At 36.7% G+C, this 26,582-nt stretch overlaps 2 protein-coding genes across 2 annotated transcripts; one reads left to right on the top strand and one right to left on the bottom strand.

Annotated features, from left to right (window-relative positions):
• Positions 1 to 15: 15 nt before the first annotated feature.
• On the top strand, positions 16 to 13,429 carry RPA2 (Replication protein A2). The gene is made up of 8 exons (XM_022076915.2): positions 16 to 199; positions 750 to 823; positions 3,604 to 3,702; positions 6,249 to 6,365; positions 9,288 to 9,491; positions 9,819 to 9,932; positions 11,110 to 11,189; positions 11,834 to 13,429. Exons 1-8 carry the CDS (start codon positions 184 to 186, stop codon positions 11,913 to 11,915), a joined length of 786 nt encoding a protein of 261 aa, XP_021932607.1. The 5' UTR covers positions 16 to 183; the 3' UTR covers positions 11,916 to 13,429.
• Positions 12,809 to 25,510, bottom strand: Fib (rRNA 2'-O-methyltransferase fibrillarin). The gene is made up of 6 exons (XM_022076914.2): positions 25,359 to 25,510; positions 21,626 to 21,808; positions 20,992 to 21,137; positions 19,257 to 19,427; positions 17,369 to 17,614; positions 12,809 to 13,242 (listed from the first exon to the last, which is right to left on the bottom strand). The coding sequence occupies exons 1-6, from the start codon at positions 25,369 to 25,371 to the stop codon at positions 13,069 to 13,071; spliced, it is 933 nt and encodes a 310-aa protein (XP_021932606.1). The 5' UTR covers positions 25,372 to 25,510; the 3' UTR covers positions 12,809 to 13,068.
• Between the last annotated feature and the right edge of the window lie 1,072 nt (positions 25,511 to 26,582).

Here is a 26,582-nt window from a genome sequence, read left to right as displayed (position 1 = left end):
TCACTCACAACGCTACTTTCGCCAACCCCTACATGAGAATTGTATACATGTTAGGGAAGTATTTCTGATCTCAAATAATGTTTGTATGTTGTTTATGTGATGGTTTTCGCGCGTCTTATGTGTTGTGCGTAGTTTGTGGTGTGATTTATTTATGAGAGCTGAAATATCAGATTAATAAATAAAATGTGGGATTCGAAAAGTGAGTCTTTAATTAGAAAGTTCAATATAAAATGAGCAAACAAACAACTATTAACACTATAAAAAAGAATGAATTAATTTCCCTGATACCTTTAGGTTGAAACGCGTATGGCAATAGTGCCTTTTTTATAGTGTTAATAATTGTTTGTTTGCTCATTTTATATTCTAATACACTACACGGTATGCAAAGTTTTAAGAAAGTTCAATGTATATATTGTGTGGAGATTGCTGTTTTCCGGGTTGTTGCGCCGTTTAGTCTGGTACATGTCCGACGTTTCAGAGGTTATGCTGCCTCCGTCATTGCCCTGATGACAGAAGCAACATGACCTCTGAAATGTTGGTGGACATCTACCAGACTACACGGAGCAACAACCCAGAAGACAGCAATCTTCAGATTCACCGCCGTGAAAACCTCAAATCCTACATTTATATTGTGTGTAGGTTGGAATATGAGAATGGGATTGACCCCGTGTTCTGTCATACTGACAGCAACGTAAAGTAACAAAATATGTCAACCAGGAATTGGTGTGCATAATTAAATGTTTTTACAGGTTACGGCAGTGAACAAGGTGGATTTTTCAACTCTCCATCCCAGTTTACATCTCCAGCAGAAAAACAAGGCAAGGTAGTGACTGATAAATGATAACATTGTTTTTAATTGAAATGTCATATAAAGTCGTTTGGTTTTTGCTGCTGGAGTTGAATGTATAACTTTGGCTGTCGGGTGTGAGCCGCATCCAATGTTCATTATTAACCACCATTTCGGCAAACACTGCAGTTGCCATCTTCAAGGTGAATGTGTAATGGGGCTACCAACCAAAAAACTAATTAAGGGCAGAGTCTTGTGTAAGTCATCGTTCCTTGCCAGGAAAGACCATTCCTGCATACAAAAAGCAAAGCTGGAAATGGTTCATATAAACTATAACTGGGTATATGCATATTTAAATGGGGGGGGGGGGGAATTGCCATGATGGATGGACTTAAAAAAAGTAAAGTAAAGCTGTCCCACTATATGCCATGTAGGCACTTGGGGGAGAGAAGGTATAGCTCCTATTCATTCTTAACCTTGACAGTAGTTGGGGGTGAGTGGTTATTGTCACACCCTGGTTGCACTTTACCCCTGAGAAAGGACCCTGGTACCCATTGGATGGGAGGCTGGGTGGGCCCCAGAGCCAGTCTGTACGCATAGGCTAGAGGAAAAATCCTCTGCCCCTTCAAGATTCAAACCCTGATCGTCCAGTCCGTAGCCAGTCACTATACTGACTGAACTATCCTGGCTCAGGTAGATGGCCTTAGCATGTTCATACTTCTGGCAAGAGATTATAATAAAATAGAATTGAACTTATGTCAAGATGCTTACTGAGGTTAGTGTTTGCACATGGAAGTTGTATCTGTATCTTGTACTTAAATTGTGGATATCTGAGTTTGTTTGAAAGTTTTCTGTTGCCCACTACAATTTATAATAATGAGAGAAAGAATTTGCTGGCTAGTGGAAGAATATTACATTTCATAAACAGTTCCCTACATGAGGCTCTCCCTTTGGAGCCTTTCATTATTCTTGTGATTTTCTTTTAGATGTGAAATAATATTTTGCTGTCTGTTGAGTTTTTCCAGATGACGTGTCTATGTTTACCAAAGTGCTGGTGGCAATGAAGGGCAGATATTAGGTTCACAGGTCCAAAATGAATCTCAAACAGGACTAAACTTTAGATTTTAGAATATGAAGAATATGTGCTTCTGTGGTTAAAGCTAACGGGCTTAATTGCCCTGCAACAGAATCAATTTTGTAGGTGTTCCAGCCTCAAAAATGGATTGCTTTGATGTATTATATGGGCATAGGCCAGGATACTTGAAACCGGCATTACTGAATGCAAAGATTTCTGTCTTCTGGGTTGTTGCGCTGTGTAGTCTGGTCGATGTTAACCAATGTTTCAGAGGTCATACTGCCTCCGTCATCAGGGCGATGACGGAGGCAGTATGACCTCTGAAACACTGGTTAACATCGACCAGACTACACAGCGCAACAACCCAGAAGGCAGAAATCTTCATACTCACTGCTGTGAAAACCTCAAATCTTACATTACTGAATGCATTTGCCACAAAACTAGTCTTAATGTTAAGTTAGTTATTTGTCTTTCAGAACATGCAAGATTGAGTTAGTTTGGGTTGCATTAGTTTGAAAACCTATTATGTTTCAGTTGCAGTGATTATTTTAGAGGTTGAGATGTCCACAGATGATTTTACAATATTCAGTAATTTACAGTTTATTATTATAATTTGTTCTTGTTTCACAGTTCATTAGCAGATGGCAGTGCTTTGTAATGTTCTTGTATAAATTATTTAATGAAATATCTGCATAGTTACTAAGCTTCACCTTAAGAGGCCTAGATTTAGACACACTTTTATATTTCAACAGTGTGAATTTGGTGACAGATTATATTAGTTTACTTCACTTTAGTTTAGTTGTTGAATACATTGAGTCAATTAATATGGGCTAGTCACATAAAAGATTGGAAGGTAAAGTGGGTAATACTGTTAAATTAGAGAGGAAGGAGACCATTTGTAAAGCCCTGAACCATTGGCTGAGTTGAAAGAGAATGTATGAAACAGGGGCAATGGAAGCTGTTGATATTAAATTGTAGGAAATATCACTGAAAGTTCTTTTCAGTAACTGATTACTGAAAATCATTTTATTGAAAATCTTATTAAGTTCTGTGATTATGTGGTGTAAATAGAAGTGTTGTTAACATCACTTATGCTAGATTATATTTATGACATGGTAAATTGTGAAAGTAAATTAGAATAATGATGAACAGAAGTGTTAAAGAACAAATTGCAGAAACAATAAAGCATGTAGAAAAATTTACCAATTGCTGAAGGAAATGGGAAATACATAAAAGCAGAAAATATGCATATTTAAAATTTACTACATGCTCATATTATTGTATGGAATAGAAACTTGGGCACAGATCAGAGCAGATATTAGCAGGCTATGAGCAGCAGAACTTATATTTGCAAGCAGTATAGGAGAAACTGAAAGTGGGAAAATAAGAAGCAAAAAAGAATTAGATTTAGAATTACCTTAGAAGGCAACTTGACTAGTAACAGATTGAGATGGTGTATAGACATGGTTTAAGAATGAGCAAAGAGAGAATCCCAAAGTAAGTTTTGAACATTAAAGTTAAAGGAGACTTAGATCAAGGTGGGCACAACAGACTGGGAAAGATGTCACATAGAAGTAATGAAGGACATGGGAAGAAATTGAAGAGGCAGTGCTGTAGTAAGATTTGAATTAGATGGACATACCTGATTGCTAGATATCCACTTAAATTGGGAACATCTCAGATAGAAGAAGAGGTGGCATGTCAATTAAAAATAATATTACTGTTTTGCTTGATATTTCAGACAGCACGACGAGTCCAAAATATTGTCCCAGTTACAGTACGTCAGATCCTGGAAAGTCATGATGATGGTCTCAAAATTGGAAGTATGGATATACATATGGTGAGAGAACTAATCAAAGATGAAATGACAATTGTACAATCTTAAAAACCCTTCTGATACTAAACATACAAAATGAATGAGGCTTCATGCTTATATTTGTCTCATGCAAAGAATTTCTTTCTTTATGGATTTAGAAATACCAGGTTCAATGTTTGTAAGGATGACTCGTGTCTGTAGAATTAGAATTTAATTACGTTTGGTAGATACTTCATAGTACAAGCCAAGGTTATGGATCATGTCATAATATGAATATGAACACTTAGAACAATAACAAAAATACCAGAACAAGGTTATAACTGCAGTTTACATAAATTTTTACCAAATTTAATAATTTTCAATTGAAGTAAATTCTTCCGGAGAGCAGCAGAAGTGAGATGAAAGATAATCTTTCATTGCTATCTTAAATACTTTTATATCATAATTTAAACTTTTAATGCTATCTGGAAGAGTGTTGAATAATTTAATCCCGGTATAGCGGGCCTGCCCAGCCTTTTTTGCTGTGCGGGCAACTTTAGCAAAATTTGGTTTGTATGCAGGCAGCATGTAGTTTGATACATAAAATATGGACTATGTATGTATAATGATACTGCATATTTTTCTATACATTTCTAAAATAAAAATATACTGATAATGTGAATTTTTTAAAAAAATTCAGTTCACAACCTAGGCTAGGGTGTGTATTTTTAGCACATTTTTACAAAATTAATTAGTAATGTAATATGTCTCCATAAATAAAAAGCTCATAACCTTTTTAAAATATTATTGCATAGATTTTAACTTGGGTGTGATCTTTTGCACAATAAGACCCATTGTAAGACTAGCAATGAAAATATCAGAAAGAAGCTGCTGCTCGTCATTAACTAGAAAACATCCCTGTAACAATATACGTTGGCAGTCGTCGACAAATTTATTTTAATCCCAGCAAAGAACAACCGTTAGCAATAAGGATTTATGATAGGGTCACTTGGGAATATGGAATTTGTGGTAAATTTTCTTTCGTAGTTTGTCAGGAAATGGGTGGAATTTCTTCGGCATTTTATTTCACTGTTGCCAGGGATAGCTTTAAAAGATGTTTTCTTATTTCAAATGTCTCCGCAGGCAATATGTTGCCCTTGAGCTACAGGTTGGGTGGGCCTGCTGTATAGTTAGTTATGTCTTTATAAACCCAGAGGAAAATTTATCTGTGGTTACATAAATATGGATTTTCTTACTGAAAGTCACCACAAGCAATACCTAGTTTCCCTACTAACTGTTGTTACTTGTATGAGTCACATTTGTCTGAATATTTTTGTATGCATTTGCCGTCTCAGTGGCCGCACGGTCTGAGGTGTAGGCCTTGTGCCGCTTGTTCACTGGGATTGTGGGTTTGAATCCCACTCAAGGCATGGATGTTTGTCTGCATTTTTCTGTGTTGTGTTGTCTTGTGTACAGGTAGAGGCTGATCCCTCCTCCAAGGAGTCCTATCAAAAATGTCAGTAGATCAAAGCCAACGAAAAGTTGGGACCCACAGTGCTCAAGCACTTGAAGAACAGGTCGTCAGAGTATCAAGTTGTATACATTTATAAGAGTTGTGAGCAACTACAAAACACTACAAAGTTTTTACTGAGAAAATTCAGAGTTCTCTGATCACTAAACCATGGATAGAAATTTCTATTTACCTGTGTTAAATCAACATGCCTACCTCTTCCTCCTTATGCTGTTGGTAAGGATGTGTGGGTTATCTTAGTCTTGCGGGCTATGTATATGAATGACTTTAAGTCTCCATTTTGTTTTTCACAATTCACAAGTGCTCTCAGCGGCAATGTGAAGAATTTCAACAAATAAACAAAACTTCAGGTTACGCTCTACAGATTTCTGCTGATATCAGCGCATTTTGGCTGCAGGTAACACAGTTACAGTTCTCCAAACGTGTGCAGCTACTTTTGACTTACCCTGTATAGTGTTTTAACTTGTTTTATAAGCAGTATTTATGTAAGGTATTCATTGTGAAGAAAATATTGTTTTGGTGTTATATAACTGCAATGGAAAAGTTTCATCCAATAGACTATGTGCTGGATGACAACTGAATCTGGGCCTTAATGGAACTCGATCTTAAACAAGCTCCCAAGAAATTGTTATACCACTAAGCAATGCATTGTGGTGCATCAGAAAAATCCATGGACACCAGAAACCCAGACCTGTTCATTATGTTTCTGTAGTGCCAAATCTGCCTTCTGAAGAAATAATCCTGTTTTGCAGGTGGTACTTTCTTTAGTGACTATGTGAAGAATCAAACAGTCCTACTGGAGTGTTGAAAATCACCTACATCTCATAAAGTCATGCAAAGAGTTTTGTTATGTATTTAGCAATATTGTCTGAAGATGCTTATGATTGGAATGTTAACAATTTGATACCACTGCACACAAAATTTTGTAATTTCTATTGAGCTTGCAATGAACAGAACATTCTTTAGTATTGCAGAGGAAGAAAAGTTGACATAACAGCCAATAGCAGAGATTATTCTTTCAGTTGAATGGCAGTTAATATTAATATTTGGGTAATTTCAGTTTAGTCTTGTTGCCTTGGTTCGACGTGTTGAAGTAACTTCAACTAAGGTAACTTATCTATTAGATGACTGCACAGGTGGCATCACTGGAGTCTTCTGGCTGGAGTCTACAGATGGGGTAAGTTTTGTGTATTGTCCATTTTTACTTCAGTCCTAACCAGTTAGTATCCTTCTGCATTACATTAAGGCCACTGGTGCTCTAGCATGCATTTATTTTGTTCCCACCCAGTACAGGACTATCTGTTTAATTTAGAAGTCCTTCAAAGAATAAGCCTACACTTTTTCTGGTGACTTGGTTGCAAGAAATACAATATTAATATAATATACCAATTTATGTAGTAATTTACTTCTGTCAGTAATAGTTTAGTCAATCTTGGGTAGGGAATGGTTGCCTTCCATACCCAAATCCACATCAAAACATGATTCTTTGTTGCTGCTTCTTTCTGCATGACATGCTAATAACAAGCTCCTTCTTCTTCTCTTTTACTACAGCCCTTGGTGGGCTCTGTTATCCCGAACAATGTCCCCATCTCTTCCTATCCTGAGCTACATTCTTCCAATTGCACACTTTCATCTTTCTCATATCTTCCTCTATCGCATCAATCCACCTTCCCCTTGGTCTTCCTTTAGGTCTTGTTCCCCACAATTTCTGGTTTAATACCAAATGTGGCAGTCTATCCTCTCCCATTCTGACCACATGTCCCGCCCATCTTAACCGTTGTGATTTAATATATCTCACAACGTGCTCATGATGGATCGATTCTTCTAACTCCGCATTATATCTAATTCTATACGATCCGTCATTGTTCTTTAGGGGGCCAAAAAATTTTCGTAGAATTTTTCTTTCAAAGCACATTAACTTGACTAATAACAAGCTATCAACCATGTTATCATTGATCCCACTAAGCTCCCACATCCTTCCTATCACCTTAATGATGTGTGCAGTATAATTTGGGACAATGCAAAACTGGGCAAGGCAAAACATGTCATGAAGTTTCAATGTTTTGTTTCTTGCACTGTATGTAATCCTTTCCTGACTCCACACCAACTGTCAGGTTCATGTTGCAGTAAGATAGTGGAAGTTTTGCAACCACATGATCAGTTTTGTTGACAAGATTATCAATAATGTATAGCATCTATCTTGAAGACCTAGAAATCAACTGCTTGTTTGTTTGAAGACTAATTTGTGCATGCATAGCATTACTCAAAAATTATCAGTGTAATTGTTAGTAACGTCATATTTATAATGATAAAAGTATTCTCATTCACTCCATGGTGCTGAATCCTTCCTGAGAAGCCAACAGTCGCTCAGTCACTCAGGAAGTTCCCTACATTTTATGGAACCCAAAGGTTCATTACCAAGTTCATGAGAGCCTGCCACTGATCCCTATCCTGAGCCCAATGAATCCAGTCTATACCAACCCATCTATTTCTCTAAGATCCATTTTAATATTATCCTCTCACCTACATCTGTATTCCTAGTGGTCTCTTCCTTCTGGTTTGCCCACCAAAACACTATATTCATTCCTCTTCTCTCCCATGCAGGCTACAAGCCCTGCCCATCTCATTCTCCTTGACTTGATCTGTCTAGTTATATTTGGAGATGAATACAACTTATGAAGCTCGTGATTATGCAACTTTTTCCAGCACCCTAGTAATTCATCCCTCTTAGTTCCAAATATTCTCAGCACCATGTTCTCAAACACCTTCAATGAGAGCATTGCACAATACAGACATCCTATCTAACTGAATCATACACTTTCTTGAAGTCTATATAAATAGCTAATGTACAGTCTCGCTCAGTCAGTATAGTGACTAGCTACGGGCTGGGCGACCGGGGTTCGATCCCCGACGGGGGCAGAGGATTTTTCCTCTAGCCTCTGCGTCCAGACCGGCTCTGGGGCCCACCCAGCCTCCTCTACAATGGGTACCGGGGTCCTTTCCCGGGGGTAAAGCCGGCCGGGGCGTGATGCTGACCACTCACCCCCATCTAGTGCCGGGGTCAAGGAAGAGAGGAGCTATACCTCCACTCACCCCAAACGCCTACATGGCGTATAGTGGGACAAACTTTACTTTACTTTTTACAGTCTCATTGTACTCCCATTTCTTCTCTAGTATCTGACAAATACAGAGAATCTCATCAGTAGACCTATTATGTCAAAACCCACACTGATGATTTACAATAATTTAATTTACAACTGGACTTAACGTTGAGAGAAGGATGTTGGAACAAATTTTTCAATTCATTTTATGAAGTTGATAACTGATATGTCCCAATAATTACTACAGACAGTTTTATTGCCCTTCTTGTAATTTGGTATAGCAATAGACTCCTTCCACTGCTGAGGCAATTCTTCCTTATTCCTAATAGAATTAAGGAGTTTATGGATCTCAGAATGTAATGTTTCACCTCCTTGAATCAGTTCTGCTGGAATTTGATCACTATCTGGCGATTTATACCATTTCCAGTTTGCAATAGCAATTTCTGTCTCAAAAGGACTAGGCTCAGATACTAATGGCTCAGCTGTATGTCTGCCTAACATCACTAATCCTATGAACATTAAATAGCTGAGAGAAGTAATTCTTCCATCAATTCAAAATGTTGTGGAAATCTGCAACCAGATCACCATTCTCATCCTTTATCAAGTTACTTCAAGGTTGGTAACCCTTCTTAAATTCATTTATACCTCTGTATAAGTCTCTAATGTTCTTGTTCTTACTGTGTTGCGAGTTCATTAATTGTCCTGATATTCCCTCATTTTATTCCTGAAATGTCTACTAGCTTCACATCATATATTGTTCATATGAGCATGTTATGATTATACTTCATTCAGATCTTCAAAACATTCCAAGATATGGATACTCAAAATGGGTAGTTTCTTTAACGTTTTGTATAGCCTGGCAGGTAGTGAAAGTACCAGCCACATGCATTTATTTATACCAGGATTGAAACAATAATGAACACACTGGATGAAGTATATTGCATCTGAGTGTGAAATATAATGAAAATAACTACATAGTGCTTTTCCCTCAATTTTAGGAAGAGCAGCAGGCAATTCCAATTGTGGTTGAAAACACGTACTGTCATGCGTATGGCTCTGTGAGAACAAATCAAGGGAAGAAACACATTTTTTTGTTCAGAATCGTGAATCTTAGCAACTTGAATGACCTAACAAAACACATCCTGGAGGTGATGTACAGCAATTTAAAAATTGAGAAAATAGAAACTTCTGAGATTACTATGGTAAGTCAGATATAATCTTTGACAAGTTTGCTGTTTGTAATTATAGTTCTTTTGTATGATTAACCACAAATGTAAATGTATTTAAACAGATGGTAGCCATGTGCAAGCATGAGGAGATTATTAATCACACTGGCCAATAAAAGCTAACTTTGTGTGAACACCCAAGTAAAATTAAGTCATCAAAGAAGAAACAATTTTTTCACAACCATAAAAATACTAATCAGAAATCTCATTGAAGAAACTGTGACTTGCATATAATAAGATATTAAATACAGTGTACAAAATAGAATCATTATTTTAAACCTCTGTTCATATATCTTATTTCAGAAATCGTGCACAGACAGCAATACTGGTTTGACAAATTCATTTGTGTCAACTTCAGTTTCTGCTCAAGCAGTTGGTTTCAGTCCTCAGCAGAATTTTGTGTACACCATAATATCAGTAAGTATTTTCTTGGAGGGTAATGGTTATATGCACAATACCATAATTTGTGAAGAATGACTATCAGATTGTTGCTTATCTCAAACATTTTAACTTTTTGGTAAAAATGCATCATATCATAGTGTAGTATTGTCTACTATATTTTATTATCAACTAAGTACCCTTTATACACTCTACCACATGCACTCTTTTCCTAAAATTCTTTTGAAAATTAAATGTGTATCATATTGAAAGCTTTTGATTTAAGCAGCACCTAGTGTTACTTGAACCTACAAGGCAGCAGTAGACTTGGCATACTACAGTAAACTTATAGTAGTACTAGCCAGATTATTATACTTTATTTTTAGTATTTCATTCAAATAATAAATTAACATTTCATGTTCATGTTTTGGCACCTTCAGATTGGTAGCAATATATCCATGGTTACCTTGGCTATGGCTTCAAGTTCTTGGCCTTTCAAAATTGCTTAATGTTATCACAGAAGACATTGTCTCTACTACAAGTTCTTTGACATATGGCATAAACATGCTACTAATTTCTTGGATTTTTGCAACTTCTGTGCTGTATATTTGCTTGTAGTATTTCTTTTCCAAACTCAGGTTCATACTTCTGTAGGTCTGTCAAACTTGGTGTCTGTGCGAATGGAAAATATTTTAATTCTAAACTAAAATCCTTTTCATATACATATATTGCACTTTTGCATGCATTCACCAAACACCTCCCTCTGGCTCAAAATAACATATTTAGTAGTGTATGTGTAGAGGTGCTGTCATCTTTTCGCTTCTTCATACTGCATGTAAATGAGAGATACACTCACTTAGTGACATGAAAGAAAGAAAAACTGATATGGGCTATAGTTTGGGCACTTAGAATAATTCTACTCTACACTCCTTGCTTTCAGTATCATAGTGAATATTAAATATGAAGATATCCGTCTTCTGGGTTATTGAGCTGTGTAGTCTGGTAGATGTTAACCAACGTTTCAGAGGTCATACTGCCTCCGTCATCGGGGCGATGACGGAGGCAGTATGACCTCTGAAACGTTGGTTAACATCGACCAGACTACACAGCGCAATAACCCAGAAGACGGATATCTTCATACTCACCGCTGTGAGAACCTCAAGTCTTACAATATTAAATATGATTGATTTAATTATTTATAAAAAATTTTAAACAGAAATGTAGCAGAGACATCGGAACACACAAGGATGAGGTTATTAATGCACTGGCTTCGAAGATGTCTTCAAAAGAAGTAATGTAAGTACACATGAAGATTTATATCTTTTGCTCACAAACAGTAGCTCTTTAAATAAACTGGATGTGGTAAGGCAAGTTTTTGGAGTTTCTAAACCTTCCACTGCTTACCTCATTACTCACCAGCATGCAGCATTATGGAATTGAACTTTTAGGTCAATTAAAGTACTTCCAATACAGTACAGTGGACAGAACATAACTCTGAGCCTGGATGACTGTTACAAATACACATGTGGGAGGGAAAGACCGCAAAGTGATAGCACATACGGAGAGATAACACAGTCCTTGTATACTACTGAACATGAAATTATGAAGTTTGGACTGTAGAAGTATATCACATGCTCGTCACGGCCTCTGCCTGCATCACTTGTTTTTTAGTTCCTTTTATTCACAAAGAACAATGAAATATAAGTATTGTATGAAAATGACACTGATCGTGTTGAAATTTAAAGGGGGCATAACATGTTTTCAGTTACACTAAACATGCTCAGACTGGCTGTCTGCCATCTTACTCCCCCTGTTATTTCCCTCTTTCAGTGATGTAGCTGAATCTGTTATGTTGCAGCCACTGTAACCAAATAAGTTTTTGAAATAGGCTGCTAATATCAAGATTATTTTTGTTTAATGGCAATATCTTTAACTTACAGGAAAGTTATAGAATTCCTAAGCAATGAAGGTCACATCTACACAACCATTGATGATGATCACTTCCGCTGCACAGATAACTGACATGTTTAAAGGTCCAGAAGGAGAGTGTGGAACATTTCTACAGAAAATGCAGTTTCTATACATCAACTTTAATTCTACCAGAATTTTGGCAGCTGTTACCTGTGTGGAATATACTTTGGAGAACTGCTCATGAATGATCCAATGATATGTTGAACTGATAATGTGGGCAGTAGTATTAAACAGGCCATTACAAGCTTATGAAGATCATTGTAATAAAATGTACATGTTGGATTTTGGGTAAGATAGGATCAAGCACCAAAGGGTATAAAGATATTTATTGTAACATCAGTAATCAAATAACTGCAGACCCTACAGTGGTATGTGCTTCATTCTATCTACTAATTTTTACAGTATAGACATTACCCTGTTGATGTTATATCTTTCGGGTTGTTACAACTTGGGATACTAACAAACATACTTCCTTGAGAACCTCAAATCTCAGACACCACCTTCTTGGCAATTTGCTTTCTCTGCACCCATTTACTCATATTATCCCCTTAAGAACCTGTTGCTGATTCAGATACTATACTTCCATATCACAGCAGTCTTTTCTACTGGCAATCGGAGATCATAAAGTTACAAAAGGATTTTCAGCTGTCTGATGGAGACGTGTAGAACGAAACATTTTTCTTGAATGTTGCTTCCTTCAAACCATACTTTGAGATAGTGTAGATTTATAATAAAGATACGGGTTATGCAAGTCTCACACAGGCAAGGTGAACTTTATTATGTTGAGTTTGTATTATCATTTTTTAAATTAAGGTTGAGGTGGGTTTGATGCATGATACACAGGAAGGATGAAATGAAAGTGGATCATAAGGCAATAGATTGTAAAGAATTCTTTGTTCAGAAAAGAGTCCAATTGTGGGTTTTTAGTAGGAAGAACAGCTTAATAACTACTGACTGTTCAAGCAAGAACAGCAACTTTATTGTTCTTCATTTGTCAATTATTTTGCTTACAGGAGTTTGAACAAACTTAGTCCAGTGTTGTTCTATTATTTAATAGTTCTCGTTAAAATAAAAACTACAAACAGCATAGGATGTCTGATATATTTAAAAATAATGGTGAATGAGGGTATTTGCCTCCTTACATCCCAGGTACCTGCCATTATGCAATCACTTGGAAGTTATATCTTCGAAAAATTTATGGCTGTCAGCCTCCTTTTGACTTAGGTGGTGGCCGATACACACCAACCACAACAGCATGGTCTCGCTCATATGGCTCCAAAGTTATCTGCTCTTGAGGCTTCAGTTTGTCTGCCTGCAGTTTCTTTACTTCTGATGCAAACACAGCTTCAGGCTGAGCTGTGGAATCTATGCAACTGGCCTGAAAATGAAATTTCATTGTACAGTACTGTACACTAAAAGGATACTTGTTTGTTCTAAACTCACAACAGTGTTCATCACTAAAGTTCACATTTATATGTCCAGATATAAGGGAAAGGTATTGTCCATAACAAATGCAAATGTATTATGATCAATATAACAATAAAATTCTGTATCCAGAAAAATTACATTCTGAAAATGGATTTCTGCTTTCATCAGGTAAAAGAAGTGGAAAAGAACAGAATACCTATCTGTTGGACTATGTTGTTGAGCTAGCCTCAGACATGGACAACAACAACTTTGAAAAGTCTGATAAAAGATCTACAGATGACAATCATCTGCAGGAGATAACTCATAATTGCAAATAAGAAACAGTCTACAAGTATTAGACCCACTCTCTGAAGTCATCAAGTATTACTTATTTCAAGAAAATGGCTGTCTTCTGGGTTGTTGCACTGTGTAGTCTGGTAGAAATTTATTGACGTTTCAGACCATCAGGATGATGGAGGCAGCAAGAACTTCTGAAACTTCTACCAGACTACATGGTGCAACTATCCAGAAGACAGCCATCTTCAGACTCTGCCATAAAAACCTCAAATCTTCCTCCTTTCAAGCATTTGCCATGGAAATATAGTGCTGTGCATTAACCAACAAAGACCCAGTTGCTGGTTTGACTACATAACCTTTGTAAAAACATCATAATGGAGAAATAAAGGTATGAAAAAAGGCAAAGAATGAAGAAACAAAGAACACTTGCTGTGGTATGAAGTAATAAAGAGTGATTTTTTCAAGTACGAGTGTACAACAGTTGTATAGGACTGCATACATTAACTCTGAAAATTAAGTTCAAAAATTCAGATTCTTGAATTAGGCTACATAAGGTTAACATTTTAACAGCATGTACACACATAACACTAATATGAAACATTTCTTCTCGACTCACTTCATAAATATGGCCAATAATATGCAGTGTCTGCTGACTTTAAAATTTCAATGCCTTATTTCTGACACCATTCCCAGTCAGAAATGTCATATAAACATAGGTTCAATTCTCAAAGGTTACAGAGTTATGGATATGTGAAATTCAGGATTCACATTCATCCTACACATAATTTTAATTGACTGTATCTTAATTGTATTCTGTTTAATTTCTTCCTATGTGGGTCTATTCTGGCAAGCATTAATGACTCACATGTGGGTGGTTCATACAAGGGATGCTGAAGGGGAGACATCTAAAGACAAACAGCATATATTACAGTGGCTGATCCAGAAATTCTAAGAAATCAGGAAGCAGGAAAAAAGGCTTGAGGAGAGAATGTTTCAACATAGCTCAGAGAACAGGGACAAAATAGATGTGACTGAAGTTCACATTAAGAACTGCCATCTTTGTATAAACCAAAAGCAACTGAATTTCATAACCACTGAAGTATAAAAGGTACAACATTACAGTTTATATTGCATATACTGTGACTGGTAAGTAGGGAAGGGAGACACGTCGTAAGTGGGTATGCATCATTTATAGAAAAGGAAGTCATGCTGCATGTACTGTGATGTTAACACTGTTCAGAACCCACAGATTCCAGGTACAGACAGCCTGGGTTGTGTGTTTCATTAGTGCATATACTGTACATATTGCATTACACAGATTTGATCCAGGTATGTATTATCTGATCATGTAGTATATTGAAGATTTCCGTCTTCTGGGTTGTTGCGCTGTGTAGTCTGGTCGACATTTAACAGGTTAACATCGACCAGACTACACAGCGCAACAACCCAGAAGACGGAAATCTTCATACTCACCGCTGTGAGAACCTCAAGTCTTACATGTAGTATATTATGATAACCCCAAAAAAACAATTTATGATGAGAGGAAAATGTGATGAAAAAATGCAGAGTTGTTATTACTACTCAAAGCAAAAAATCGAGCAGCTGCACCTTGGAGCATCTTGCTCTACAATCAAGAACATAAGGCAAGAAAAGAGAACGAAGGAAAACTCATCCACGTAGCCATCTGGCATCTCCAGGTACGAAAATATAATTTATTGTGATGCATTGTGTGTGGATGGTTTTGACAAATGTGTGCTTAAGAACAACATACATTTTTATTTTCAAGAAAAGAGTTCCAACCATCCTGAATTCAGTATTTAGGGGGAAAAAATACATTTTCATTAGGGTCCAAGTCTTTTGGCAGAGTTGTATAAAGAATAGGATTTAAGAAGAGGAAATACCTGTCAAAATGCAAAATTCTGATTGAGAGGGTGGATACTGTTGAATGGATATCAAAGTATCTTGTTAAAATGAAGAAATATTGGGAACTGGGACACACTGTAGCTCATCAGTTATGACATTTAGAAAGGGATGATATTAGTTACCCAGGCAAATGTAAACTTGAGAAACATACATCATGATCCATGTAGGAGGCATTGGTTTTTTTACCTAAAATGTACAAGTTCTATACAAGACTAGAAGTGCAAGTGATCATCATGACCAAATGAACAGTGCAAATTTTGAGAAATGGATAGTTGAAAAACTTGTTCACAACCTTCCACTTCATGCAGTAATTGTTTTAGATAACACACCTATTACTGCATCCAGGATGAAAAACCACTCTAAGCCTGTGTACTCAAAAGCAACATTATTTTGTAGTTACATAGCAAAGGTGATGACTGCAATGTGATCAAGTGCAAACAAGGCCTTTATAAACTCACTGTTCCATTAAAGCCCAAAGAGAAGGCTTTCAAGATTGACAGCATCTTGTCAGACTATAGGCATATACCTGCTTGACTGCCTCCTTATGGGGTGACATAAATCCAAAAGAACTTACATAGGCTGGAGAAAAAAAAGAATAATAATGGAACAATGTGGCAGCATTATCTTCAGCCTCAGTGAAGGCAGCACTTATTCTGTTGTGAAGATTCAGACTGAAGAGGTTTTAAATCCACCAGAAAATGAGATGGTAAATGTGATTTGCAACAATATTAATCATACTGGCAAAAGACATCTGCTAAAAAAAATCTTTTAGATGTACGAGGTGTGATCGGAAAGTTTCTAGACTGTGTCAATAGAGGGCGAACCGGATGTAGTACGAGCTTCTGCCGCTAGGGGGTGCGGCCTACATTCATAGTGAATCAGTGTGCCAGCCGGCATCATCGAATTAGCATTTGTTTCTTAGTTACGGGCGTTTTGGTAGTGCATTACACCGACCCTCCTGCGATTTCGGAATGGCGTGTGCATCAAATTTTGCCAAAGACTCGCCAAAACGGCTACGGAAACCTATGAAATGCTAAAGCAAGCATTTTGGGAAGTCCGCAATGGGTCGTGCACAAACTTTTGTGTGGCATTCACGTTTTAAAAATGGCCGAACCTCTGTCGATGATGACGAGCGTTCTGGACGACCATCTTCGAGCACAACGCCCGAAAATGTTACGAAGATCGACGTCGTACCATCAACAACTTGTGCGACATTGTTGGGATAGGCTATGGGACCTGTCAGCTGATTCTAAAGGAAGAAGCAGAATCGACTTCTCGTTTGTCAGGAGCTCAAAGATCTTGCAAGAACCGACCCCAACTTCCTTTCTAAGCTCCGTGTGACTTCTTCCTCTTCCCAAAGATGAAAATTCAGCTAAAGGGAAGGAGATTTGAGACGATAGAAGAGATTCAGGCAGAATCGCAGATGGTGCTTGACAGGCTGACAAAGAAAGATTTCCAGGGATGCTTCCAGGCTTGGCAGCGGCGCTGGGATCGTTGTGTTCACTCCCAGGGGAACTACTTCGAGGGTGATGGATGAATTTAATACCTGAGATAAGTGGATAAGTGTACGGGTTTTTATACGCGCAGTCTGGAAACCTTTCGATCGCACCTCGTATCATAACAAGAGAGAGAAATAAAACCAAAATTAATGGATAATTCCTTGTAAGTCATAAAGCACTGAACATATGCAGGAATGGGAAGACAAAATATCTTTAAAATACTACAGATATAGAGTTACTAAAGAACAGATCAAATGGGACAATATTATATGGTGAGGATGAGATTAGAGTGAGAAGATGGGAGAAAAATTTCACCAGAAAACATTTTAGCAACAGTCAAACCAACTAAAATGGATATGACATAAAAACAATACTAACCTTGATTGAGATTACAAAATGGCCTCCATTCTTTAGAAAATATTGGGAGTTGAGGGCAACTATTCTAGCCTGATCAGGCTGAGCCACATCGGCAAACACCGTATCCACCATTCCAACAAGCATCCGATATTTGTGAGGGTGACGTGCATCCTCTATAATAGGGATAATGTTGGTCCTTTTTTTAGCCATGTTGAGCAGATCACGGCCTGATCTGTGTGAGAATTCCACAGCATAAACTAGTCCTTCCTGAATGACAGGGGGAGATAACAAGACATAAATTAACAACATGACAGTATGTTCACACTGTAACACAATCTACAACTTCAGTATAACCCTAGTTAGTTCCCTTAAGAAATAATAAATTTATAGGCAGTTTTCAACAGGGCTGTGAGTTGTTAAACAAAACCTCTGACTCCTCAATTTTTAAATCTCTCACTCCTTCATAGAAGCTCAATATGTATTAATAGTAAACCTACTAAAATGGTAGTTGGTACCATAAGACATTTCATCACCACCACATGAATCATCAGGCTACATGGCTCACATGGTAGTAAAAGTGTTAAAATAGTATTTTCGTAAGATTTTATATCGAGGTTGGAGTCAGTACATTTTTACCGACTCTGACTCCACCTAAAACTGCTTCCGACTCCACAGCTATGGTTTTAATGCAAATATCTTCATGCTTTACTGCATACTAAATGGAAGAATCTTGTAACACATGTTACAAATCTAAAGTATCATGCTTCCACTTCAAAAGTCTGCTAATCAACTGTCAATGCAGCTCTCATCCTATATAGAAAGTATTTATCAACCCTTTGTGGTCCCTTTTAAATACCACTAAGCTGTATAACTACTATTATGAACTTGTTTGATTTTCTTTTATAACTTGCATAAAATGGAAGAAACATTGCTAAATATGGTGAAATATGTTCTGAGAGATCACAGTTCATCTTGTTTGAATACTGACCGTGTGAAATATTTTTCACTGACTGTACCACTATCGCTAGTAAGATGTGTAATAAGTGGTGCCTTTCTGCTTCCTGTCATTCGGTAGAGAATAAAGCAAGTCCAAGGAGGTAGATATGACTTTGGCGACGTCTAAACATCTCTTATTGCATGCAGATATACGATGTATAAGCATTGGATTTCTTAGTATCAGAGCTATGCTTCCTTTCGCGCTGATTGTGTTCAAAAGATCAAGACTAAGTTTGACACCATAAAAGTGAAACAGATCACAAACTGTAAACGATGAAGTCACTACACATACAGAATGCTTGATAAGAAGACGAATGAATATGCATATGTCGGCGGTAGAGTGCTCTATGGGTAAACATTAATTTAGAAAATATAATTTCCTACTAGGAATATGGGATATTTGTTTTATAACTTTATCACATATAAATTACTTCTATTCTAAGTAAATATGACAACTACACACCCGATGGTTTTCCTTCACTATATGATGTATAGCAAAACACTTTGTGTGGAGTACTGGCTTCTTTGGACAGGTGTCAGGATAAGACGACGTTACTCTCCTACCTTCTTTCGCTATTATAAGGTACACACAGTCTTACCAGGAAACCTAGGATAGAACTAGTGCAAAGAAGAAGGCTTGAATGATATGGTGACACTGTTTGCCAGCCTCAGTTTGACTCCAGATCATGTAAAAAATTCGTAAAATTTGTGGCAGACTCAGTCCGACATTGGAACGGAACTCAGATTTTTAAATGTCGGACTCAGTCCGACATAGGATCACAAAGGGTTAAAATACAAAGAATACTACAGAAATTAAAGAAACAGTGACAAATATATATGGAACTAACAGAAAAACTCGCAGATAATTCTTCTGTCAAAGACAGAATACAAGAAAAGGATTCATTTAACTCACTGGTCCAACAACATCAGATACATGTGACACGGTGGTTCCAGATGCAGCTCCCAAGTAAAGAACCTTGCTACCAGGTGACATATAAATCTGATCCACACCTCCCAGGATTGCAGCAGCCAACTTTGATCGAAAGGGATTCCATACACGATACTCTATCTTATTTTCACCGTCCTGCAAGAAACATGCAAACATTTAACAAACCCCATATTGTCATATATGGTCTTTCTTGAAAAGTTAATGGGCAGGTTAGGTAATTCCCAGCTTTTATGGAATAAGGCATCATTAGCCTGTTCAAACAGTCTGCCAATAAAGCCTATCCAGTTTATATTCTCACACCGTATATATCCAAATTCAATTCCAACAGCATCCTCCTCCTTATGCTGAGGGCAACTAACTGGCTGTCCCTTGAAGTTTTCAGATAATAATTGTATTTATACACATTTCTCATCCTCCCATGCATGCTACATTTCCACGCCTTGATTTAATCAATCTAATAATACTGCATGAAGAGTACAAATGATGAGGCTCTTAATTATTTCAGTTTCTTCATCCTGTTACTTCTTTCTTTGTTCCAAAAATTCACCTCAGCACTTTATCCTCAAACACCCCCAATCTACGTTCTTTCCTCAGAGATATACTATGTATCACATCCATGTACAACATGCAAACATTTACTTTCTGAAACACAAAACGTTCTGTTCCTTCAAGCTTCAAATCCTACTTTAAGCACCTTTCCTGTATTTAATCAGTATCATTTGTTTCATATTGTAGCAGGATGGAGGCCTCTACACTTACATCTTTATTACATTCCATGGATCCATAAGTTAGATGTGGAATAAGTCATAATAATACAATACATATTATACATATTTCAAGTACAGTTCATAATATAAAATTTCACATACTTTCAACAAAGGGTTCACATAAAGCAGTGATATGTTATAAATATATCCACCCATTACATACAGTAGATAAATCCTATTATCCATTTATATTATAGGAAGACAAGAGAACCTTAAATGATTATGACTTATTTGTAAACATTATAAACTCATCAACAGAGTAAAAGGAGTGTATAACTAAGTATCATTTTAGTGGTACATTAAATTGTGCCTATTTATTTAGTAGATCTACAAGACTTGATGGTAAACTGTTAAAAATGTTAATGTTTACATAATACCCTATGCACTTTCTGAAAGCATAAGAGGTTGTAAATTGGTCTATGACGCTAATTCTTATTCCTTGTGTTGACAATGTGTACAGCAGAATTAATTTTAAAACATTCTTGGTTTATTTACAATGAAGTTCATTAATGAGAATATGTATTCACATGGAAAAGCTGAAATCTCTGATCTCTTAAATAGACTACTACATGAATTTTTTGGTTTCAATTTAACAAGTTCCTTTTGTACAGTGCATATCTTTTTGCTGTTAGATGAATTACTCCAAAAAAGTATCCCATACTTCATTAAGGAGTGAAAATGGGCAAAGTAAACACACTTTCTGATTATCCACTTGGTTCCAATCATATATTTTTCTGGAAAATTAAGAACCCCAGATAATCCATAAAAATGAAAAAAATACACAAATGTGACAAACACATAAGTTGTAACAGGCACACTTCTTCAGCTTTAAAACAAGTATTTAACGAGGCACCCTCTTGGAAATTAACCTGTGTAACAAGTCATGGCAGAAAAATACACTCATATTGTACATAACCATAACTGTTACTTACTTCCACTGATATTCTCTTTTCTCCATAGACAGCTTCTCCTGGTACCATATTTAATGTAACAAGAGCATCCTCCTTCCCTCTTGCAATGAACACACCCTCATGACGGTGAGGCTCAATAATCACATTCTTGCCACCTTTAAATCCTCCTATAAACAAGTACGTGGAGATTAAAAACAGTATACTTGCAAGAATATTGCAGAAGCCACAAAGACATCTGTGTAAGATATAATGCCAATCCTTGATCATTCAGTTACTCACTTAGGGAAGCACAATGATTTCATAAAATTAAATAAATACTAATATATTTCTCGGTAGTTTCATGTCATAGCCAGCACTGCATTTTGATTTGGCAGAACTCCTGTTTACTATATGATCTACCCACTGCTCTAACATAACTCCACATGTGACCTTCAGAGCACCAATTCTGCCCACTCCCCCTTGCCACCAGTCTGTGACATTGTTCTGAACATAGAAATCACTCAAGGATACAGCACAGACTTCATATTTAAGGGAACCATGTGATTGTTTGGTTTACTAATTCCGAGAATGACAATTTTCATAAAAGCATTTTCAAATGTTTTGGCCAGGAGACAATTCAATGTTCATATTATCTAATGTGTAACATTATACTTACCACCTCCACGTCCTCGTCCTCCACCTCCTCCTCGGCCTCTTCCACCAAATCCCCCTCGTCCTCCACCACGTCCACCAGGACTTCTGCCAAAGCTGCTTCTACCTCCACCACCTCTCCCTCCACCGCTATCTCGCCCACCACGAAAACTACCACCACGAAAACTACCACCACGAGGAGAAAAACCTGAAACAAACCATTCACTTTACAAGAAACATAACCTCTAACACAACCAAATGGCTTACTGCTTTTTCCATCTGATGAAGATCAATAGTGGCACATTATATGGTGGTGAGAATTTCAAATGATTCTTGAACACATAGTTTTAAGAGTAGCACTGATGCTAAATTTCTAAAACAACTGAGATCTGATACATTCACTGTAGTAAAAATGTAGACTGCAGCACTGATGGTTATAAGACACTATGTAGTCTTGTAGGTGGCTATCAATGTTTCAGAAGAACATACTGTCTCCAACTTCCACCCTGAAGAAGATCACAGTTACTAGATAATCTACCCCAAATAATCAATTCTCACTCCAAGCCCATTTCTTCGTTGATGAAACTAGTATTATTATTTATCACTCTGATAGCAACTACTTTCTGAATTCCATTAATGATGTCTATGTTGACCTGGACAATTGGTTTAAAACCAATAAACTCACCTTAAATTCTCACAAGACAGATTTAATTAAATTTGCTAAGAAAAAAATATAAATTTTAATATAGCTTATGAAAATAAAACTGTAGAAGTATTAACAACTAAATTCCTTGGTTTACAAATTGATAAAAACTTAAACTGGAAAAGCACATTCAATATTTAATCCCCAAACTAAGTTCAGCATGCTTTGACATGAGGAAAGTCACACCACTATTGAAAGCAGATACTTTAAAATTAGTTTACTTTGCTTATTTCCAATTCATCCTGTCACATTGAATTACCTTCTATGGAAATACAACAGACAGCAAGAGAGTATCTAACATAAAATCATTATTAAAATAATGGCAGGTGTTTAATGAATATCTTGCGGAGAACTGTTTAGGGAATGTTATATACTCCCCCTTGACAGTAAATTCCTACTCTCATTACCATATTTTATTGTGGACAATATAGAGGAGTTACAGACTCTTATATACACAAAGCATAAGCATGATCACCATCAGCCTAGCACCAACCTCACTGTATATTAAAAAAGTGCTTATTATGAAGAAATCAAATTGTTCAGTACTTCTCCAGACAGCATTAAAACTTTCAATGATATGAAAGTATTTAAGCCAGCACTTTTATTTTTTCTTCACTCCCACTCTATAGAAGAATGTACTTCAATTCAAAATTATTAAATACTGCAAATATTTATGTAAATAAATGTAACAGGCATGCAATTATGACTTTGTTTTGGTATTTTATTGTAGTAAGTGTTCATAAATGTTAAAAATTAATAGATCGAAGGAAGCAAGAAAAATTTCAATGGTTGCAGGACCAAAGCAAAACAAATATGAATAATCTATGTAATGTGTAAGCTAGTAGAACCTTTAGGAATAAGAAAAGGGAATACCTGAAGGGCAAAATTATTTAACTTGAGACAAATAGTAAGGAAAAAAATTTCAGAGACCTGTACAGAGGGATTAATAATTTTAAGAAAGGATATCAACATCAGACTTATTAGTAAAGGATGATAATAGCAATTTGCTTGCAGATCCAATAAAAATTTTGAATAGGAGGAAAGATTTCTTTAGAAAAAATGTTCATGAGACTGAGGATGTTAGACAGATTAAAATACACACAGCTGAACTGTTAGTGCCAGAACCTAGTTTAGATGTAGTTGAAAATTTATAAATCTCCAGGTATTGATCAAATTCCAGCAGAATTAATTGAAGCAAGTGGCAATAGATGGCATATGAAGATCCACAAGCTTATACTGTCAATTTGAGATAAGGAAGAGATGCCACATGAATGGAAGGAATCCATAATTATTCCTATTCATAAGAAGGTGGACAAGACTGAGTGTGGCAATTACCAAGGAATTTCTCTGCTATCAACATCATACAAAATTCAATCAAACATTCTTTTGGCAAGATTAACTCCATATGCGAATGAAATTATAGGGAATCATCAGTGTGGGTTCAGATGAAACAGATCAACGGTTGATCAGATCTTTTGCATTTGTCAGATACTAGAGAAAAAATGGGAGTTCAGTGGAACCATACATCAATTATTTATAGATTTCAAAAAAGCCTATGACTCTGTGAAGAGAAAAGTGCTATATAATATTCTTATTGAATTTGGTATACCAAAGAAGCTGGTAAGTCTAATAAAAATGTGCTTAAATGAAACCTGTAGCAAAATTTGAGTAGGTAAATATGTATCTGAGTCATTCTTCATTAAGAACGGTCTAAAACAAGGAGATCCTTTGTCTCCCTTGCTCTTTAACTTTGTGCTAGAATATGCCATCAGGAAGTCCAAGATAGGCAAGAGGGCTTGCAATTGAATGGGACACATAATCTATTAGCATATGCTGATGATGTTAATTTATTGGGGGATGATATAAATACAATAAAGAGGAACGCAGAAGTTTTACTAGAGGCTAGTAGACAGGTGGGGCTAGAAGTAAATTCAGAAAAAACTAAGTGCATGCTAGTATCTCGTCATCAGCAGACAGGCGGGCAAAATTATCTTAGGGTGGCTAATAAATCCTTTGAAAGTGTTACAAAGTTCAAATATTTGGGAACAACAATAACAAATCAAAATGATACTCATGAGGAAGTTGGGAGGAGACTAAATTCCGGAAATGCTTGCTACTTCTCAGTTCAAAATATTTTGTCTTCCCGTCTGATTTCTAAGAACCTGAAAATTAAAATATACAAAACAATAATTTTGCCTGTTGTTTTGTATGGGTGCGAAACATGGTCTCTCACTCAGAGGGAGGAACACAGATTGCAGGAGAGAAGACAATGGGGCATGGAGAAAACTGCATAATGACGAACTTAAAAATTTGTACTCCTCCCCCAGTATTGTCAGGGTAATGAAGTCGAGAAGAATGAGATGGGTGGTGCATGTAGCGCACATGGATGGGACAAGAGGTGTGCACCGGGTACTGGTTGGGAAGCCTGAGGGGAAGATACCGCTGGGGAGACCTAGACGTAGATGGGAGGATGATGTCAGGTGGGATCTATGGGAGATAGGAGTTGAAGGAGACTGGATTTTGTTGGCCCAGGAAAGGGTCCGGTGGAGGGCTTTGGTTAATTCGGTGACCAACCTTCAGGTTCGGTAAGCCATCTAGTTGGTTAGTTAATTAGTTAGTTGGTTAAGTGTTCATATTCATATTATGACATATTCCACATCCTTGATCTGTGAAATGTAAATAAATTCTATTCCTACTGACATGGGCCATCCTTACAGATAATGAAACAGGTATTTTTAAAACCGGAAATAAACCTATTCCTTGTATGTGACAAAATACAAGCAAGAAGCTACATTCAATTTGTATGTTTAATATCAGTTTTGCATTGGTATTACTGTATTTGTACTAACTACATTCATATTACAAGTTCCGGATCCTTAGCTTATGCTGTTAAGGATCTATAAGATGTATATTAATTATGTGTTCCTCTTTCTATTCCCTCTTCCGTCCTACAAACACTATAGAATCTGTACACTTTTAAACAAATAGCATTCAAATAAGAAAAATCACAGGCTACAACAAACACATGACTTATTAAAGCTTGTAAAAATCTTACCAGGTCTACCCATATTTTAACTTCTTAACTTATAACCTATAACTTCCAACGTAACACAAACATGCATGCGGCTACTGAGACACTCGCACATTGATTGTTCTTTGTTTTATTGCGTAGCGCGTTTCGATCACAGAGAGAAAGTCCACAGAATAGATTAGAATTTATTTACATTCCATAGGTCCTTCATAGGCCTAAGCCAAAGATGCAGAACAGGTCATAGCAGAAACACAATAATTGTTTCTAGTATAAATATAAATACATGGTTATAACAGCTATTGACAGATTTTTGGAACTACAGTATTACAGCAAAAGTACATGTTTGGTCGTCGTCGTCACAGACAATCGAATTAAATAAAAAGGATAAAAAGCACACAATGTGCATATTTCAGTTTTTACAACATATCTCTCTCTGAGTTTGTGTTCTCGAATTGTACCGACGACAGTTACCACAGCCTACAAGAGCAGCTTTTATCTGGGGAATGAAGGGATTTTCTTTTGCAGATCTTGTGGTGGAATACGTATATAGTCATACACGTCGTAAGGGGGCTCAGTAATTCGCGTTTGTCCATTCGAGATTAGTCATTTTCTCTGTATAATAAAATTCACTCCACAGTTGATTACTCTACCATACCCTTTGATTTAAGAGTTACTCCATTCCGATGCGCTGGTGGTAGGTAGCAAAAGTTGGACTTCTAGGTCCTATATTAGGAAGGGATCTTTTTGACATTTCGTAAGCCAATCTCGACATTGTGTTTTTTCTCATGCTAGAAACTTTGTTGAGGAAGGAAACTTTGACGCTTTCTAAGGTGGTGAAGTTTCTGAGGTTGAAATGTTTTCGTATTAGATCTTGGACGTGTGTGAGGATTGGCGTTGTAGAGTTTAATCACTGCTTTTCATTAAGCCTTTAATTTCTTACATGACTGCAATGACCGAAGCTTTTATGTATGTGAAGCCTGTGGTTTGCACCATTGTGCCAAGGTACCTAAAGAAGCTGACCATTTCGAGTTTGTCCCCCTTGGACTTTTCGTATTATCTGTGCTATATACTCCGTCACTGCAGTTTTTCCTCTGAAACTAAGTAGCGTGATTTTGTACGCATATTGTTTTATTCTCGCAGCTTGTCGAAGGCTCTTTGGAACTTGTAACAACGACGAATATAAAAACTTCCAATTTATCTGTGTAGGATATCGATACGAGAAATGACGTTCATTGAAAGTGAAGAACG

Source organism: Zootermopsis nevadensis, unplaced genomic scaffold, assembly GCF_977971745.1.
Source record: "Zootermopsis nevadensis isolate Lab colony 2312 unplaced genomic scaffold, Znev_1.0 Znev_ptg000021l, whole genome shotgun sequence".
NCBI lineage: Eukaryota > Metazoa > Arthropoda > Insecta > Blattodea > Termopsidae > Zootermopsis > Zootermopsis nevadensis.
The sequence above is the reverse complement of the archived record's forward strand: the minus strand, read 5'-3'. Positions and strand labels throughout refer to the sequence as shown.

What these genes read in the sequence shown, in the direction of transcription:
- RPA2 (XM_022076915.2), top strand. An exon ending in GGCTGGAGTCTACAGATGGG is followed by an intron (nt 6,366 to 9,287) that starts GTAAGTTTTGTG and finishes CCTCAATTTTAG; the next exon opens with GAAGAGCAGCAGGCAATTCC. An exon ending in ATGTCTTCAAAAGAAGTAAT is followed by an intron (nt 11,190 to 11,833) that starts GTAAGTACACAT and finishes TTTAACTTACAG; the next exon opens with GAAAGTTATAGAATTCCTAA.
- Fib (XM_022076914.2), bottom strand. An exon ending in AGGACGAGGACGTGGAGGTG is followed by an intron (nt 21,138 to 21,625) that starts GTAAGTATAATG and finishes ACTTGTTTATAG; the next exon opens with GAGGATTTAAAGGTGGCAAG. An exon ending in ATTTTGTAATCTCAATCAAG is followed by an intron (nt 13,243 to 17,368) that starts GTTAGTATTGTT and finishes TTTCATTTTCAG; the next exon opens with GCCAGTTGCATAGATTCCAC.